Source organism: Falco peregrinus, chromosome 6, assembly GCF_023634155.1.
Source record: "Falco peregrinus isolate bFalPer1 chromosome 6, bFalPer1.pri, whole genome shotgun sequence".
NCBI lineage: Eukaryota > Metazoa > Chordata > Aves > Falconiformes > Falconidae > Falco > Falco peregrinus.
The window spans coordinates 32,106,729-32,123,407 of NC_073726.1; the positions used below are offsets into that span (position 1 = coordinate 32,106,729).

General features: G+C 35.2%; 1 protein-coding gene across 4 annotated transcripts in view; it reads left to right on the plus strand.

Annotated features, from left to right (window-relative positions):
- PPP1R12A (protein phosphatase 1 regulatory subunit 12A) overlaps window positions 1-16,679 on the plus strand; it is a 121,958-nt gene that overhangs the window by 97,526 nt on the left and 7,753 nt on the right. For all 4 annotated transcript variants that reach the window (XM_055808595.1, XM_055808596.1, XM_055808597.1 and 1 more), the window contains 8 exons: window positions 3-171; window positions 2,253-2,371; window positions 3,075-3,140; window positions 8,477-8,493; window positions 9,654-9,795; window positions 10,196-10,300; window positions 11,192-11,239; window positions 15,725-15,775. In XM_055808595.1, the coding sequence (XP_055664570.1) occupies window positions 3-171; window positions 2,253-2,371; window positions 3,075-3,140; window positions 8,477-8,493; window positions 9,654-9,795; window positions 10,196-10,300; window positions 11,192-11,239; window positions 15,725-15,775 (717 nt within the window). The remainder of the gene's footprint in view (window positions 1-2; window positions 172-2,252; window positions 2,372-3,074; window positions 3,141-8,476; window positions 8,494-9,653; window positions 9,796-10,195; window positions 10,301-11,191; window positions 11,240-15,724; window positions 15,776-16,679) is intronic.

A 16,679-nucleotide genomic window follows, 5' to 3' on the forward strand; every position in this document is an offset into this window, starting at 1 on the left:
AGCCATATCATCGCTATAGACCAACTTCAACTTCAACTTCTTCATCATCCACCTCTTCGCTGTCCACCTCCACTAGCTCTCTTTCAACTCCAAGTCCACTAAACAGACCAAACAGCCTTATAGGTATAACTTCTGCCTATTCTCGGAGTGGAACAAAGGAAAGTGAGAGAGGTAGGAGTACTGTTTGTGAAGGGGTTTTTTTGTTGTTGTTTTAATTGACAAAGAGCAGATTACGTTTGTAAAGGTAGTTCAAAATGGGGTGTGATATGTAAGACCACTGAGGATGTATCTTATTCCCATCTTCTGTAAGAAATTCTAAAACTTGTGTGTACAGAGGAAGAAAGATTTCCTGTACTTGCTGGTGCTTTGCAGCCGTTCATATGTGCATCTGTGTGTTTTCCATTGGTGGGTCATAGAAATGTCGAATACACTGCCATCACTATCCACATAATGCTTTCATTTCTGCTTTAACACACCAGCTATAATGAAATACCACGTTTCAGTGTTTAAATACTTGCAGGTATTGAGGAGGATTTTTACTTGATTAAAAAATTGCTGAATAACTGGGATTTTGTTTCAGTCCTTCCACACTGGAGGATTGGAATGGTGCCTTAATGATCTCTCAGCGTTTTATGAACAGTTGAAAATAAAGGGAAGGGGGGGGGGGGGTCCAGTGGTGTATTTCTATCTATCTTAATAGATTCTGTAAACCAGTGAAGTATCTTTAGCCGAAGATCAGATTGCGTGATTCGGAAGTCAGAAAAAAGCTTTTCTCTAGTGTCACGTTTTTGCCCTCATTTCACATGTGAATCACCTGCTATAATTCTCAGAGATGTTGTGCCTGATTGGTTGCCTGTCAAAGGAGGAGGCTGTTGACATACAGTGAGATCTGTTCTCTGTTGGAAGCCTGCTAGAGTTGACTTGGGAGAAATACTTTAATTGAAGTTATTGATTGGTAACTTGAATAGGATTACTGATTGAAATCGATAGTTTTGTTTTACAGAGGATCTGATTAAATGATCCATTGATCAAGTCTCCGTGAAACTATATAGCAGTGTTGCCATATTCCCTAGACTGGTGTTTGCTGAGGAAGTTATCGGGAGTTAGCTTCAGGGATATGTTTTGTGATTATTTTTCCCTCTGTCCTAACATGAACTAAATTTGGATTAGGATTCTTCGGTAATGCATGCTTACGCTAGGAAACTTTCTAGACTGTTCTATGCAAAAAAAATTTCATGGGTAAATATTAGCTACAGCAGGTCGTTTTTTTTTTCAAATTATGACTTTAGGAGGAGAAATACTTTACTGTCTGAAAGCCCAGAGGTAAAATCATCATTTATTTAATTAATTAGGACAGGTATATGTTCACCATGAATATTTGTATTTCCTCCTTTTCTGTTTAATTCTTGCTTCACACTAAAATACTTGTTTCCTTCTGAAGACTAGGGGTGGTAAAGTTACTAGTGATGCTTCTATCTGAACTCAAATCTGTGGTTTCTTTATTAAAAGAACAGCAGAATGAATAGACTGCATGATAGTAGGTAAAAAACTTGGAGCAGGTTTGTTTAATAGGGCTTTTTGTACAAATACTTATAAGCATACAGGGGAACAAACACAGGCCTGAGATGATACGTCAGTTTTGAATTGCAATTGCATTTCTTTTAAAGAAAAAGGAATTCTGTAATACATTACTAATCTAATCTAGGAGATCACGTTTCTTCCTTAGAGCAAAAACGGAGAGGACTGTGATGAAAAGGGGAACACTAAGGATGACTTAACAGACTTCTTTTAAAAGGGTGTTGTTGTTTGGGGTGTTTTTTTTTTCATATATTGAATTCTTAAGCAAAAAAAAACCCTGTTTGATGAAGAATGGTGAAGAATTATCTTCTCATATTTTGTACTTTTACACCTCTGGTGACAAAGATGTTTGAATTATTAGGTGACAGTTTTGAAAACTGAATTTTAAGTCCGATGTGTAGTTTATTACTGTTACGTTGAAACGTTTTGTTTAGGTGGCTGAGATGGATTTAGTTTTTTGGAGTTACTGTTCAAGAATTGGAACAATATTTACAGCATTTTAGAACTATATTCTGAGGAATGTATGTTACAGCAAACCCTGTATGTGGTAAGAAGCTTTTTAGCAAATTTATTTCAGGTAAAAGAAATAATTGTAAGTAATTTCATGACTGAGAATTATTTCAGAAAATTAGATTGTGTCATCCTTAAATGAATAAGAAAGTTGTTATTAACAGAAGGGGGCAAAAAAGAGGAAGAAAAGGAAGAAGATAAGTCACAGCCTAAGTCTATAAGGGAAAGGCGGCGACCGAGAGAAAAACGACGATCTACAGGAGTTTCTTTTTGGACTCAAGATGTGAGTGAATGATTGCTACTGCTAATTTATAGCCTTAGCTTGTAGCAATATGGAATGTGTATATTCTATTCTTAAGATTGAGAATAGTTTATATGATATATATAACTAATTGTTCTGGAAAAACTGATGCTTGTGCAATTTACGTATTCCCTGGTTTGAAGCTTTCAGGAACAAAATAAAAATCAAATCTAAGTTATGTTGATAATACTAAAAAGAACTCTAGAATACTGTAATAACCATAACTTCATAGGAATTAATCATAATCTAAGGAAAAAATAATCATTGAACAATTATTTTCTATTGCATGCATACCAAAGCTGTAATAATGAGACTTATTATCTTGCACATTACAAGTAGCCCTATACTTAAAACTGAAAGAATTGCTGTCATATTAGAAGGGTTATAGCTGTTGTTTCAGCCAATTCCCTTTCCCTTTTCTTTGTCATGGGATCAGTATGTAATTCTGTAGAAGCAAGATTTTCATGTGCCAAATGCAAAGTTACGTTTCCTCTCATTCTGGTACTGAAAACATGTACTTGTTTGATAATTTTCATGATGTATCACATTAAATTCTCTATTCATTTTAGTTAGGTAGAAGGAAGTCTACTGCTCTTAGATTTTCATATTAAAAATAGGGAATACCTTAAAATCTCATTAGCCTTTCAACAGTTTAAATATTTTTCTCTTCCACCTCTTTCACCAGAGTGATGAAAATGAACAGGAACACCAGTCCGATTCAGAAGAAGGAACAAATAAGAAAGAAACTCAGGTAACTTTAAAAAAATAATTTATTAACTTTGTAACAGATACATTTTGATAGTAAAATTTGTTGCATTTGGATTCAACTGAACGAGCACTTTCTGATTCCTGATTTGTGGCTGTGGTTCAATGCTATTTCCTTTGCATGCTTTAATAACATTTTTTAGTGTATTAACAATGGCTAAAACTGATGTTTTCTTCATCAGTCCTGATTTTGTAAAATTAGTATCCAGAAAATGTGGGTGACATTTCTGACACATAGCTCAGGGCCATGTTGTAACAAGTTACTGGAGGGAGCTTTCAGTTTCTACCTTGCCAAAATCTTTGCTGCATCTGCTCTGTCATTTTCAGATAAATTATGTCCAGTGATTTAAGCACACTCATTAAAACCTTTTAAAATTAAACTGACTGCTGTCAAAAATGTAATTAACAAATAATATGAGAAGTTAATTTAATATAGTGAAGCATAGAAAGTTGAAGAGCACAATGGACCTGATTTCTCCATTGAAGAAAATGGATTTCTGAACATCCTAATTCAGCATTGTTAGTATTGTTAAAAAGTCAGTGGAAAGAGTATATTATGTTTCTATCAAATCAGCAGGCTTGATTTGATGGAAAAGGTCCTTGTAAACAGAATGGTGTGTGATAGTGGGATGAAGAGGAGTTAAAAAGGATGTGGTAACTTAAGCTATACTATAAAACGGTATAGCAGAATGTACTTCTTTTGACCTAAAGCCTTGAGTAACACTGTAGAATCAGGTTCATTGCTGAGGAATAAAACTCAGGTAGCGTTTCTCTCCTTTTTTGTAAAAGCTTCCATTACACATTCCTTAAATACTTTAGTTAAGAGATCCATTCTGTGCCATTTTGGTTTGCTGTATTGTTTATTTCCGTGCATGTCATGTTAACATAAATGCATAGTCCTGTTTTGTTTCCTCCCACTAGTACATATCATTATCCTTAGATCTGTAGTCACTCCATATTCTGTTGTGTAGAAATTAATTTTGGTAGAATGGGCATGTGGTACTTCTGATAGAATTAGACTTATAAAACTACAGTGAAATAGTGGTAAGTTGGGCCCAAAATTACGAATATGGTCAATGATTAAAAGGGGTGGGTGTGTTGGGGTGGGATGGTGCAGAAGTGTAGAATTAGCTGCCTAGTAATCAGAGTGAAAACATTCTCCTAGCCTGTATACTTCCTACAAAAGGCTTCGGTTGTTTGGTTTCATTATAAATCACTATAATACCAGATTTGAGTTCATGGAAAGCTCTCAAATAAACGTGTGAATTTCACAAGTTCACTTTCACCTAGCTACATAAATTAAATTTGCTTTGTTGATATATAAGCTCTTTTGTCACATCAGCTGCAGAAAATAAGAAACTGGAAGTTAGTTGAATTTCAGAATAAGTATTTCATCTGTTTTTAAGTTGTCTCCTCAAATTTTGTCAAACCTAGTACAATATTTGCAGTATAGTACTGAAATTGCAGAAAATGTTCTATTACTATATTATTATAGACCTATTAACTATGAGATATCTTATAATTTGTATATAATAATGCCATTGTTTTCATATTAAGGTGGGTTTTTCCTTTGCATGCAAAAGGTTTATCAGAGACGTAAAACACCATCTAGATTTCAAGGAATTCCTCTCTTTGATAACTATTTTAACATTTATCAATGATAAACTGAGAACTAAATATAATACTTTTGACAGTGCACTATTTTGCCACCGTAGAAAAATAACAATGGAATGGATCTTGAGAATTCTAATAGGCAGTTTGTTCCCAAATCCATGGCAGAATGTGTATTTTTGTTTGTTTTTAAATGTCTAAAGAAATTGCACGTTCCTTTTTGCAGTTGCTAAATCTGCATTCACTTTGACCCAAATCTTCTGTGCTTTATTATAGAAATTTGTCATTATTTGCTTATAAGTCCTTTCCAGCTCTAGGAAGAGAAAAGGAAAGATGTATGAATAAACTAGAATTATAGTGAAAGACATTAAGAAAATAGTTACGCTTTTTCAGTTCTGCTGATTATTTTATGTACTGCTATTCAGAGAACAGAAACTTTGGGAATACTGAAGTTCTCTTTTGCTGCCTTATGTGGTGCTGCTGTTGGGGTTTTTTGCTTGATGAAGCTAAAAGCCAGAGGTAGAAGATGGTAACTATAAACTTCTAAAGGCTTTGGCAGTAACTCAAGAATTTAAACTAAAGAGAGGAGGTCAAGAACATGGGTGCATGCTACAAAGAAAATTAAAGGACCTTAGACAAAATAATCTGTAGCCTGAAATCTTTAAGGAACCAGAAAAATTATCTTAATCATCTCAGAAGTCTTTGAAAGAACTGTCTTGTAAGATTTTAGTTTGTGCTTTTTTGTTCTTCAGGACTGTCTTTTTACTTCTTAGCTGATCATTTGTCCATAAAGGAGAGCTATGAAGGAGAAGTCAGACTTTGCTAAGCACTTCGACAGTTGGAGGTTGTTCTAATGAAATTTTGTTTAGGCTTTTTTTAATGTTAAGAGCCGAGAATCTCTTCAATTCGCACAAAAAATGCCATGCTACTTAAAGGAAATTGGTCTTCCTGCTAGAAGGATAGTCTTAGATTTAAATTGTAGGATAACTGTTTAAAAATAAGGAATTCAGAAGATTACTTTGGCAAATGAAGGATTCTAAGTAAAAAGGTGCTTCTGTGAAGCCTGAATTAAGAATTTAATTTCTTACAATTTAAATAATCACTAAAGCTGTGATTAAGTTGTAATTAAATGGACTGAAATTTTATTGTAGCCAGAGATCAAATATGTGACTTCTGAAAGGTGAAGGCTAGCAATGTTAGGATAATGAATGTCATTAGGTCTTCCTATTCTGTGGGAATAATCATGAAAAACTGGCATTCATAGTGTCGATTAAATGCTGCACTAAGACTTTGTTTCTCAGTTTCACTGCTGTGGCGGTTTTATGGAAACACTTATTTGTAACAGTACAGTAAATTCCACCTGACTTTGATATTTTATTTCCATTACCAGTAATTATTCTAACCTCACTAAAATATAATGTGCCTGTCTAGAAGCTTAGTGTACGTTTTCAAATACATGGTTTCTTTTGCGGGACCCTTATGGTCTGTATAGACTGATGGCATAGGGTTAGGAGTAAGTGTTATATCAGTTTGTGTAGGTAAGGAATATATCTTTTATAGATATATAAAAATAAGTTTTATGGTTTTGTTACTGCTTGTATGCTGCCAACGTAACTGTGGCTGCTCAATTTGCTCTGTTCTGTGAGTATGAAGAACACTCATCTTGTGTGATCTGGTTGCACGGGGATATCTTTGTCAGCATCATTTCTCCTCAGACAAGCCTTATGCAAAGTTTGTAGACTCAGTTACATCTTTCACAAATTTTTTTTGTCAAATGTCAAGAATTGTGACTGAGCTGAACTGAGAGAATTTGAAGGGGAAAATAAAAGACTTGAGAATGCTGAAAAAAACCAAACATCTTTTGTGAAAAGTGAAGGAAACAAGAACAGGCATGTACTTGAATTGTGAGGCACTTCACAGCTTTCAGGGAACAGAAACCAACTGAGGTACAGTTTTCTAAAGATTATGGCATCCTTTTTCAGCTTCTCAGGTTCCTAACCTCAGCCAGGAGACAGGAGTGGGCTGTGTCTGTGTTTTCCTGCCTCCAGTAATTACTGCTCTCTTACCTCACCAGTTCATTTGTTGTCCCCCTATGTAGCTGGAATATTTTGTTTCTGAGATAGTCTGTGTGTGATTTAATAATAACTTGCCTTTCTGTTCAGGAAGCTATAGTGCAGCAGGGGAATGGAGATCTGTCAGGTTTTCACATTCACATGGCACCACGGGGAGTCCACTAGAAGCAAAGATAAACAGCCTTTAGAAATCGTATTTGTTAAGAAATAACGTAGGAATGGTTTACTTCCTTCTAGTGGCTGTCCTACATTGTAGGTAAAGGGTAAAAGAACCAGCTTAGCGTTTTTCTGCATACGGCATTCCTCCAAGGTAAAAAGAGAAACCTAACGTCTTTACAGACCAGGTCTGCTCTGTTTTCTTGAGGTGAGAAGGAAGCAGTGGAAAAGTGGCAAATTTTTGTAGGTCATTGATTACATGGTGAAATTCTGTAATCTCACACTGATCATACCTAAATGTACAATAATGCAAGATAAGATAATTAGGTGGAAATTAAGCGTGTTGTGGCCAGTAGCTTAAAAACTATCTGTGTATAGGTGTGTGCCACTGACATTTTCTACACAATCTCTTAAGTTAACTAGCATTATTCATGCTGTTAACAAAAATAACAATGTTTTATTAGGAATGGTTAGGCTACAGCACATATTTTTGATATCTTTTGTATAGTAAATGCACTTCAAGGTGTCAAACATGAAATTGCGTGTATTGGGGAGGATGTGGGTATTTTCCTCTACACATGTTGAAAAAATAGTTTCCTTCTAAAAGAAGAAATCAAACAACCCACCCACCCACCAAAAAAAATACCTATGGGGAAGGCTTCAGCCACTGCTAGGTGAATAACATTGGGGAGTGTCCAGGTGATGATACATAAGTAGACTTCCTTGGCTGAAATGTCTTCACTCAAGATTGTTGTTATAATTGGAATAAATTAATTGACCACCCAGAGGCGAAAAAGGTTTGTATGATGTAATGCTTAGAGGGCACTCCCTCACTCTTAAGTCATCATTTTTAATTAAATTTCACTTGTCAAGTATTAAGTGAGTGAACTTTGTGTCTGTGAATTCATCTGGAATGAATGAATGAAAGTAATATTAAAAAAATGAAATTATGTCGTTAAATTAAGTCTAATAAGTACTTCCTTATGTTGTTGGTACAGTAGCTTGTTTCCCATCGAGCTATGTTCTATATAGCGTATATATAATATAACATATTATGTTATAATATGCTTATATTATTATTTTCAGCTGAAGTCATTATTACGTTGACCTATCAAAGCATTATTGCTAACGGTAGAGAAGAGGAAAAAGGAACAGGGAATTCAGGGAACAGAGTGCTGAACATGGCCAAGCAAATCGCTGACTGCTGAAATGACTCCAGTGTTTAGGACAGTCCAGGCTTTTGGAGTGTAGTGTTAAAGTCCTTGTAAATCACATCTTGGCAAGCACATTCTAGCACATACTTCTTTTCTGTTCCAGACATAACAAAATTGACAATGTTCAGATAATACATACTGTTGGGTAGTGTGTGCATTTAACATAACTGTTTAGTTATACTTGTTTACAGATTGTTATATATTCTGTTCAATTAAATTATTGACTTGATCTGTTGTTTTTCTCTTCTTTTTAACCCTCCCGTCCTCAGAGTGATAGCCTTTCAAGGTATGTGCAATTTAAACAAATTAATCTAAAATTGTTACACTTCTTGTTCACATATTCTCACTCTAAGTTCTTTATGTACAAATTCAGCTTAACCCTAGTAGTCAGCTGGTATGAGCTGTAAAAGTGTTAATGACATTTAACGTTTGTGTGAAATACGAGTGTAAAGCTACAGTACTGAATATTTTTTTTTCCACGTGTGGGTGGGATACTCCATTCTGAGGAATATATTGGACTCTATTTGTAGTGCACTGAAGGCAGGCTAGGCATTTTGTAGAACAGTGGAAACAGTACCATTCCCTACAGATTTTTCAGTATGAAGTCAGCTTTTACAAAGAAGACAAGAGGCTCTTGTTACCCCTCTTTTAGAATGCCCTACTGAAAATTTTCTAAGGAGTCTCAAGAAAAGTACTACAGTCTCCGAAAATCAGATTTCCTAAAGATTTGTTAAAAAGAATGGAGAAATATCGGGGGGGGGGGGAGGGGGTTAAATTTTCATTTGGTTTTAGACCTTTAGAATTAATTACTAGATTTTACTATGTTCCATCTGTGCTGAAAATCTGTTAAATAGAACTACTACAGTACGTGAACAGTGTGAAATTATTCTAAACTTTATTAATACTGTTGGTAATTTATGATTAATGGGATAAAGACTTTGCTGAAGATGTGTTTCATAAATGCTCCTGTTGAAATACTGTAGTTCACAACAAATAGTTTTGAAATCTCCTTGGTTTCTCTAATAATACTTGGATAATTCATCTAGGCCGATACTTTAGAGATTACTTTTAAAAAAATCTTTCAATCAAAGTAATATGTTTTTTAAGAGTAGACTTTCTTTTTATAAAGAAGAATTAAAGTATCTAAATTAACATAAAGTCCTTTAAGACATGTAAATATTTGCTTGATTTTAATATTTTAATTTAATGAAAAGATTTCTCTGCATACAGGACAGGCACTTGGCAGACTGAGCAATTTGAAAATGTCACACAGAATCTTGAAGTACTGAGGAAATGCAAAAATTAAATTTCCATCAAATTAGAAGACTGGCTTAATGGTGCACTTTGTTGTTTTCAGCTGGGTGATGGCAAACTCACAGCGTTTGATACAGTAGTGTCTCAGCCTGAATGCAAAGGCAAAGAAAAATAAGAACTCTTCTTTTACAGATATGACACAGGATCCCTCAGCATGTCTTCAGGTGATCGTTACGATTCAGCACAGGGGCGATCAGGGTCACAAAGTTACCTTGAAGATCGAAAACCATACTGCAGTAGACTAGAGAAAGAAGATAGCACTGATTTTAAGAAGGTATCTGATCCAGTAATTTTGGTGCAAAAATAGAACTTTATTACTGTTTTTCATAAATTGTCTGGAAATAATCTCACATTGCATCACAAATGCTGCTTAAAGCAGCTCAGCTGAGTGGAGGACCAGAGCAACCACTACAGTGGGGGAAAATACATATTACAAAACAGCTTCTGGCTTTTGCACTTCGGCAGATGTTGCTTGTTTCTGGAAATACTTGGTAACAGTTCCTTAAATTGCTAGCTAATTCTAAACCTCTTTAAAATCTGTAACTGATTTTTACTTCTTAGACTGTTAATATATTTGTTCATTTTACATGCAGCTCAGTCACAGCTTTTAAATTTTTCAGCTAATCTCACTGAATTATTATTTGGCATTTTTTAAAATTAATGTTTTCTTTTAGCTTTATGAACAGATTCTAGCTGAAAATGAAAAACTGAAAGCACAGTTACATGATACCAACATGGAACTTACAGATCTTAAGCTACAGTTGGAGAAGACCACTCAGGTTTGTATAAAACAAGAAGCATGTACTTAGCTGACAAAGCAGACAGCAAATTAGAAGCACCCCATGCTGTAAGCTGTTCTTTATTAGGCCTGAGCTTTGTTTCTTACCCAGAATGGGAGTGAAGGAAGAGTACCTCTCTGCTTCTAAAAAGAATGACTGATTCTGGTCTTCAGCTGTGAAAAAATGTGTGAGACTGCCTCCTGCCTATTTAAGTAGTAGTGGTGCTTGCCAGCACGTATCTGGGAACTTCTTTACAGGATAGGGATAAACACTTTCTACACTGTTAAGCTTATATTCAAACGGTCAGTTGGGATGGATTAATTCATAAACCTGCTGGCAGATTGACATAACCTGCCAGTTCTTCCTGACTGGTTATATAGCTGTATCTTAGAACTGAAGAGCAAATAGTGCGCTCCAGTTACAGATAGCTGCTGTCAGATAACAGTGCTGCATACAGTAATACCAAATACATACACAGCAGTTAAATTTTGTCTTAAATTGCTGTAGAAAGACGGTTTCCTATTCTCAGATAACATCTGCCACAATTTACCTGTATTCAAGTGTCTTCGATGTATACCCTATAAATATCAGTGAAGTACATTAAAAGCATTACAAAACAAACATCTTTTTAGATAGGGATACTATTTTACTCCTATTTACCAAAGGCTATGTAGTGATTAAACTACTTGGGGATGGTCACTGAGGAAGTGTGTGATAAATGCAGCTCATTCTTCTTTATTCTTTGTTTCAGTGTTACTTCCCTGAACACACTTTAAAATGCTTTTGAAGACATACTTCGGACAGAATACTAAAATGTCCAGTTGAATTTCTTTTCCTCAGTTTTGTTGTTTAAGAACAAGTATCAATGTCTTCACTAATTTTGTGTTTCAGAGACAAGAAAGATTTGCTGACAGATCACTCTTGGAAATGGAGAAAAGGGTGAGTTTCTGCCAAAGATCTCTTAAGTACCTCCCATTCAGGCTTTGTTTTAGTTTGTTTTGCAACCCCTGGCTTGGATATATTTTGGTGGGAACAGAAGCCTTTCTTATAACTTGGATTTTTTAGATTTGGGGATTTTAGGTTTCAAAGTGGTAATGAATGTGAGATACTGTGAGGTGAAATTATTCTTAAGAATTGCCTTCAGGTTACCTGTTGGAACCCCACTGCCCTCCAGGGATCTGCCACTTGTTCCATCTCATCCAAAACAATCTTGGCACTCCAGAGGGTTAAGCAGATTCAGAGCATCTCATCATCTAATACATTTCCAAGATTCAGAGAATTTAATTTCCTCAGAGCTTTCCATTGGCATGCGTGGTTTTTTACCAATTATTGTTGGTAATGAAGCGGCTGTTTCTGCCTCACAGACATGAGACCTTAAACCTGCTAATGATAGAAGATTAATCATAATCCATCTTTTTCCTTGTACTGTAGAGGGAATATGACACTGGAGTGGGGGAAAAGAATGAGTAAGCAGTGCAGTAGGAGGGCATCAGAGTCAGAGACAACCCTAAATTGAATGGGAAAGGAGGTGTGTAATAAATCCATATGTGAGATAGACTACAGGAATTATTTCAGAAGTTGGACACATGATAATTTTAGGCTGTAGTTTCATGCTGGTTTAAAATCTATTCCTAGAACAGTTCAGTTCCACAGCAATGTAAAGCAAAACAACATTGGTTTTGTTGTGGTCCTGGCTTCCTTCGTGATCCTGGCCACATGTTCTTGTCTCTTCCCCTGATCTTGGAGTGACACATTAGACACTTGAATGGGAAGCAAACTAAATGGACTTGTGACAGTAATAAGTGATATTGTATACATCTATTTATCCCTGGTAAACTTCACATTCACTAGCCTTTTATGTTTACTTTCCCATATTTGAAGTTTAGAAAACAATTCTTCAGTTCTACTAACCTGTCTGGTATATAAACAAACACTTGGCAGATTTTATAGGTGCACATGGAGATGTAGAACTTCAGGAAGTGCCTGAGAGTATTTCCATTATCTTTATCTTAATAATCTCTCCAGATAATTGCAGCAGCCTTTTAGCACCTATTTCTCTTTGATTTTTTGGCATCCTGCTGCAGACAGTGATTTCATCAGTAAAGTTTCAGCAGAAGCTTTAACTGGTTTCTTGCTTGCTATCATGGCCACACGAGTGGACATTTAATTATATCATAGATTTAGCTGCATCCGTTGCTATATAGGTTCTGTACTGCACAGCTAGACATTCTTTCTGCTTTAAATTACTGCTCTGCCTTTTCCCAAATTAGGCCATTGCATTAAAACAATTGACTATATTAGAAATTCTTGCAGCTTTTTTTTAGTCCAACAGCAAAATGTCTTTCAGAAATGTTACTCTTCCTAAATGTATTAGTATTAAAACTAGCAGATAAAAAAAAATAAACTTAGTGATAATGCTGTATGGCTGAACACTGATTTACACAAGATTTAAGAGATGTTCCTTGTATTTTGTAATTTTAAACTTCTTTTCAGACAAGAATTTAAAACAGGAAATTACTTGTGATTTTATTTCCATTGATCTGGAGTTACTTTCACTTTGAAAGTGACTGAGGCAGGATTCTCAGCTGCTAGTCATCAATAGCTGATCTCTAGAAATAAGCTTACCAAATTCAGAATGTACGAATAATTCTAAAGACACCTTTTTAACATGTAATGTAACAACATGTAAAAAAGTAGAAACAAATTGTAGAGCTCTTCAAAGTATATTTCTCCAAGTATATGACTTCAGTTTTATATTTTATTTTAGTGAAGATGTTTATATATATTACATGGAGAAAAGGGGAGGGGGAAGAGTGAAGTGGTGATGAGAATAAATTGGAAGAAATAAAAGGCTGGCAGAGAAAAACCTGAAGACATCTTTGAACTGTGACATTTTCCAGTTGAAACGTACCTTTTCAGTAAAGAAGATGGGAACATTTATTAAACCTAGAGTTGCACAGTAATAAAATTTAGAAAATACTGGCTTTGAATTTTTATTTGAACTCAGCCTTCAGAAGTGGGTTTCCATGGTGTGATGTGGTGATGCATTGTCAATATTGTTTATTTGAGAACTGTTTACCAGACAGAGGCTATTTCCATAGTGATGGGGGTATAGATCAGATCACAGATGTAAGGTACTAGCAATACGTAGGCAAAAATTAGGGTTTCATTAACAGCTTGTCACTCAAAATTACGCTAAAAGTCCTTTGCAGAATTTCATATGAAGTGCCAGGTTTCAGTCTGGATTAGATTTCAAAATTGTAGGTACCTCTAACCAGTTTCCCCCAAATGTAGAATTCATCAGCTGAGAATCTGGGTTGTGGAGAGGTGTTTATTTTGGTATTACTGAATATACAAATATATGTAGGTATCTGGGTTTACTTCTTATTGATTTTGTAATTCTGGAGTCAGTTTTTCACCTGTGTATATCCCTGTACCTCAGTCTCACTGCATCAAGTCTGTGGTTCCTAGTTCCTTTGATAAATACAAAGGAGCTATTGTATTTTATAAGCTGAGAGACTAGCATGTATGTTTTTTCTTCATTTGGGGGGTTACAGACCTTCCCTGGCATACCTTATGGAGTTGTTGAAGTTTATAGTTAAATTCTAGATTGCAGAAATTTCAAACCCTTTCTTTGAGCCCAGGGACTAATCAAATAATACTAGCAAATCCTCCCAGTGAAACTGCAATGTTATTTTTTTGGCATTCCTCAAGCCAGTTTCTAAAAGAGCAAGCAGCTCAGAAAAAAGAGCAGCATAACTTCATCTAATCGGAACAATAAGTTTTTACAAAAAATCTTATGTCTAGGCCAGTCCATTTAAATGTTTCTTTTCTGTAATGTGAAGTATACAAAGTTAATGAAATAAGGATTTTATTTCTAATGGTTGTTCTTAGGCAAGCTGAACCATGCTAGTTAAGCAAATGCAGCACAAGGACTAGCAATTTCTACCCTCTGAAATTCTGAGATTTGATCATCTCTTGATAATCGCGGGAATTGTTAAATATTGCTTAAGATAAGAACACTGATGATGTATGTTGTTCTATAAAGCTAGTAGGAAACGGATACAATTCTAAATAATGTAAGATGGTGTGGGGTTTTTGTTAGCCACTTCCTTACTGCCTTTAACTCGCTGGTAACTTATGCCCATTACTATCAGTCAGTATCATTATGGGAGAAGTCTTAACTCGGAGGACTTAATTACCTTAAGTGCTAACAACTGCAGCAATCTATTATTTTGGTAAACCTTTAAAGTTGTTTGCTAAAATGGGAAAATGTTGGGGTATAACTGCACTATGATTAAACTAAATTCAAATGATTTATATCTGAAAGGTGACCGGCAAGAGTCAGTATCTACTGGGCGGTATGATCTAACCAAAGTTTTACACACTTCAGTCAATGCTGCTTGCTGTTTGCATAACACCATTGTATGCAGATGCATATGTCCACTTCGCAATAATCTGTTGCTTTTGCCTTTCACACTTTGGAAAAATCTGAATGTAGTGTACTGATAACCGCAGCTGCTTTTAAATGAGACACACTGCATTGTCTGACACAGGAAAGCAAGCAATCAAGCTATAAACCCCTGAAGTCTGTTGTATTAGCTATTCATCTTGTCAGTTGTGTTGAAAATGAGGTTTAAACAAAATAATGTAATTTAGAAATATGGTAGTAGTGTGTCTGCACTGCAGACTACAGCATAGTACAGAAAACCCTAAGCTAACTTTCAGTCAGCTAGCTTGGGTGCTGTGATCAGTGTAATCAAAACAACCTGAAGTTCTCTACAATGGATAATGTCTCCTGCTTCTCAGGTAAAAAGAAAAAAAGAGGAAAACTATATTAGAAATGCAGAAAATATTCAGGAAACATTCACTCAAGAACCAGGTAGTCTTACGTAGCTAGATTTTCTTTGGTACTCAGCTGAACTCCTTTGATGTAAATTTGGGTGTATACACTACGTTGCAGTTCATAGTGTGGGCAGATCCCACTAAGCTGAGACAGACGTTTCAGCTATGTTTGTCTGTGAAAGCTGATGGGTTTGATGCTTTTGTGCTTGTTTCTTTTAATACTCTTGTTTGTTTCTGATAATTTTCTGCATTTCTTGTATATTAAGCTATTATAGAAGCTTAGCTCATGAAAAATAAATCCAAACAAATGGTATTTACAACCTGTCTAAATTTGCATAAAGGAAGGGTTATATATTTTGTAGGACTTGATTTAAATTTCTGTATCTCTTCCTCCTCGTATTAAAATTCAATATTGACAAAATCTCTGTATATCACTGCCATCACAAGTTTCCTGTCCACACTACGCTTTTGGTTGTATGATCTTTGAAATTGAAGTATTTCACTGTTACCACAGTATATAAAAGCAGCAACTTTTTAAAAATGGTATTGTTCAATATTAACACACATCTGTTGATTTAGGAAAGAAGAGCTCTAGAAAGAAGGATATCTGAAATGGAAGAGGAACTGAAAGTAAGTAAAGTATTACACGTTAGACTGTTAATAACAAAGTGTATGACTATGTCGGCGCAATATGTAGTCTGACAGTATTACCGGTCTCTAAAATGTCATTAGGAAATAACTTAAGTTATAGCTACTTTTCAAAAATCACTCCTGTCACACAGCTTGTAGCAATGCTGTTACACCAGCATAACTGATCATACACGTATGACTTCCAAGAAGGCACTGAGACATGCTTCTGTAACATACTGGCTAATGAGAAACATTCAGAGATAGCTGGAGTGAAACGTGTCCTGATACAATGAAGATGGAATTGCAATCTATGATTTTGATGTGATACCCTATATGTTGTTAACTTAAAAATAATGGTAGCATGTAAATCCATAGATATTTAAGCATTAAATGTTGCTTCAACCTTTATCTCATGCACTTTAAATTATGTATTAGACAGCATGTTACCATTGTGAAAGGAAAAACTTCCATTTGTATGGAGTGAATAATGATCGGTTTTTAGGTAACAAAAGCAGTAGGTAGACGTTAGATGTTGACACAGAAGTAGTGTTTACCACATGCACTGATTTTTGCTTTTTTTCATCTATGTATAAACTGAACCCCAGAGGGAAAATGCTTTTTTAATGCATTCTGGCTCTTTTTGGTTTATTTTTAACCAGTCATGGTATGACTTTTCTCATTTTCTGGTTTATCAATGTTAAATCCTCTCATATGGTGAAGAAGGGTGAGAAATTTAGCATGGTTTTTTTTGTGTTATGACCTTGCATATAATATTGAACAGGGCCAACCAAACTGATAGAATTGAAGTATGACTAGAAACTAGTGAAACATGATGAAATAGAAAAAAAAATTTGCACTCCAAAATTTTAAAGTACCACTGTTTCGACATTTGATATTTGTCATT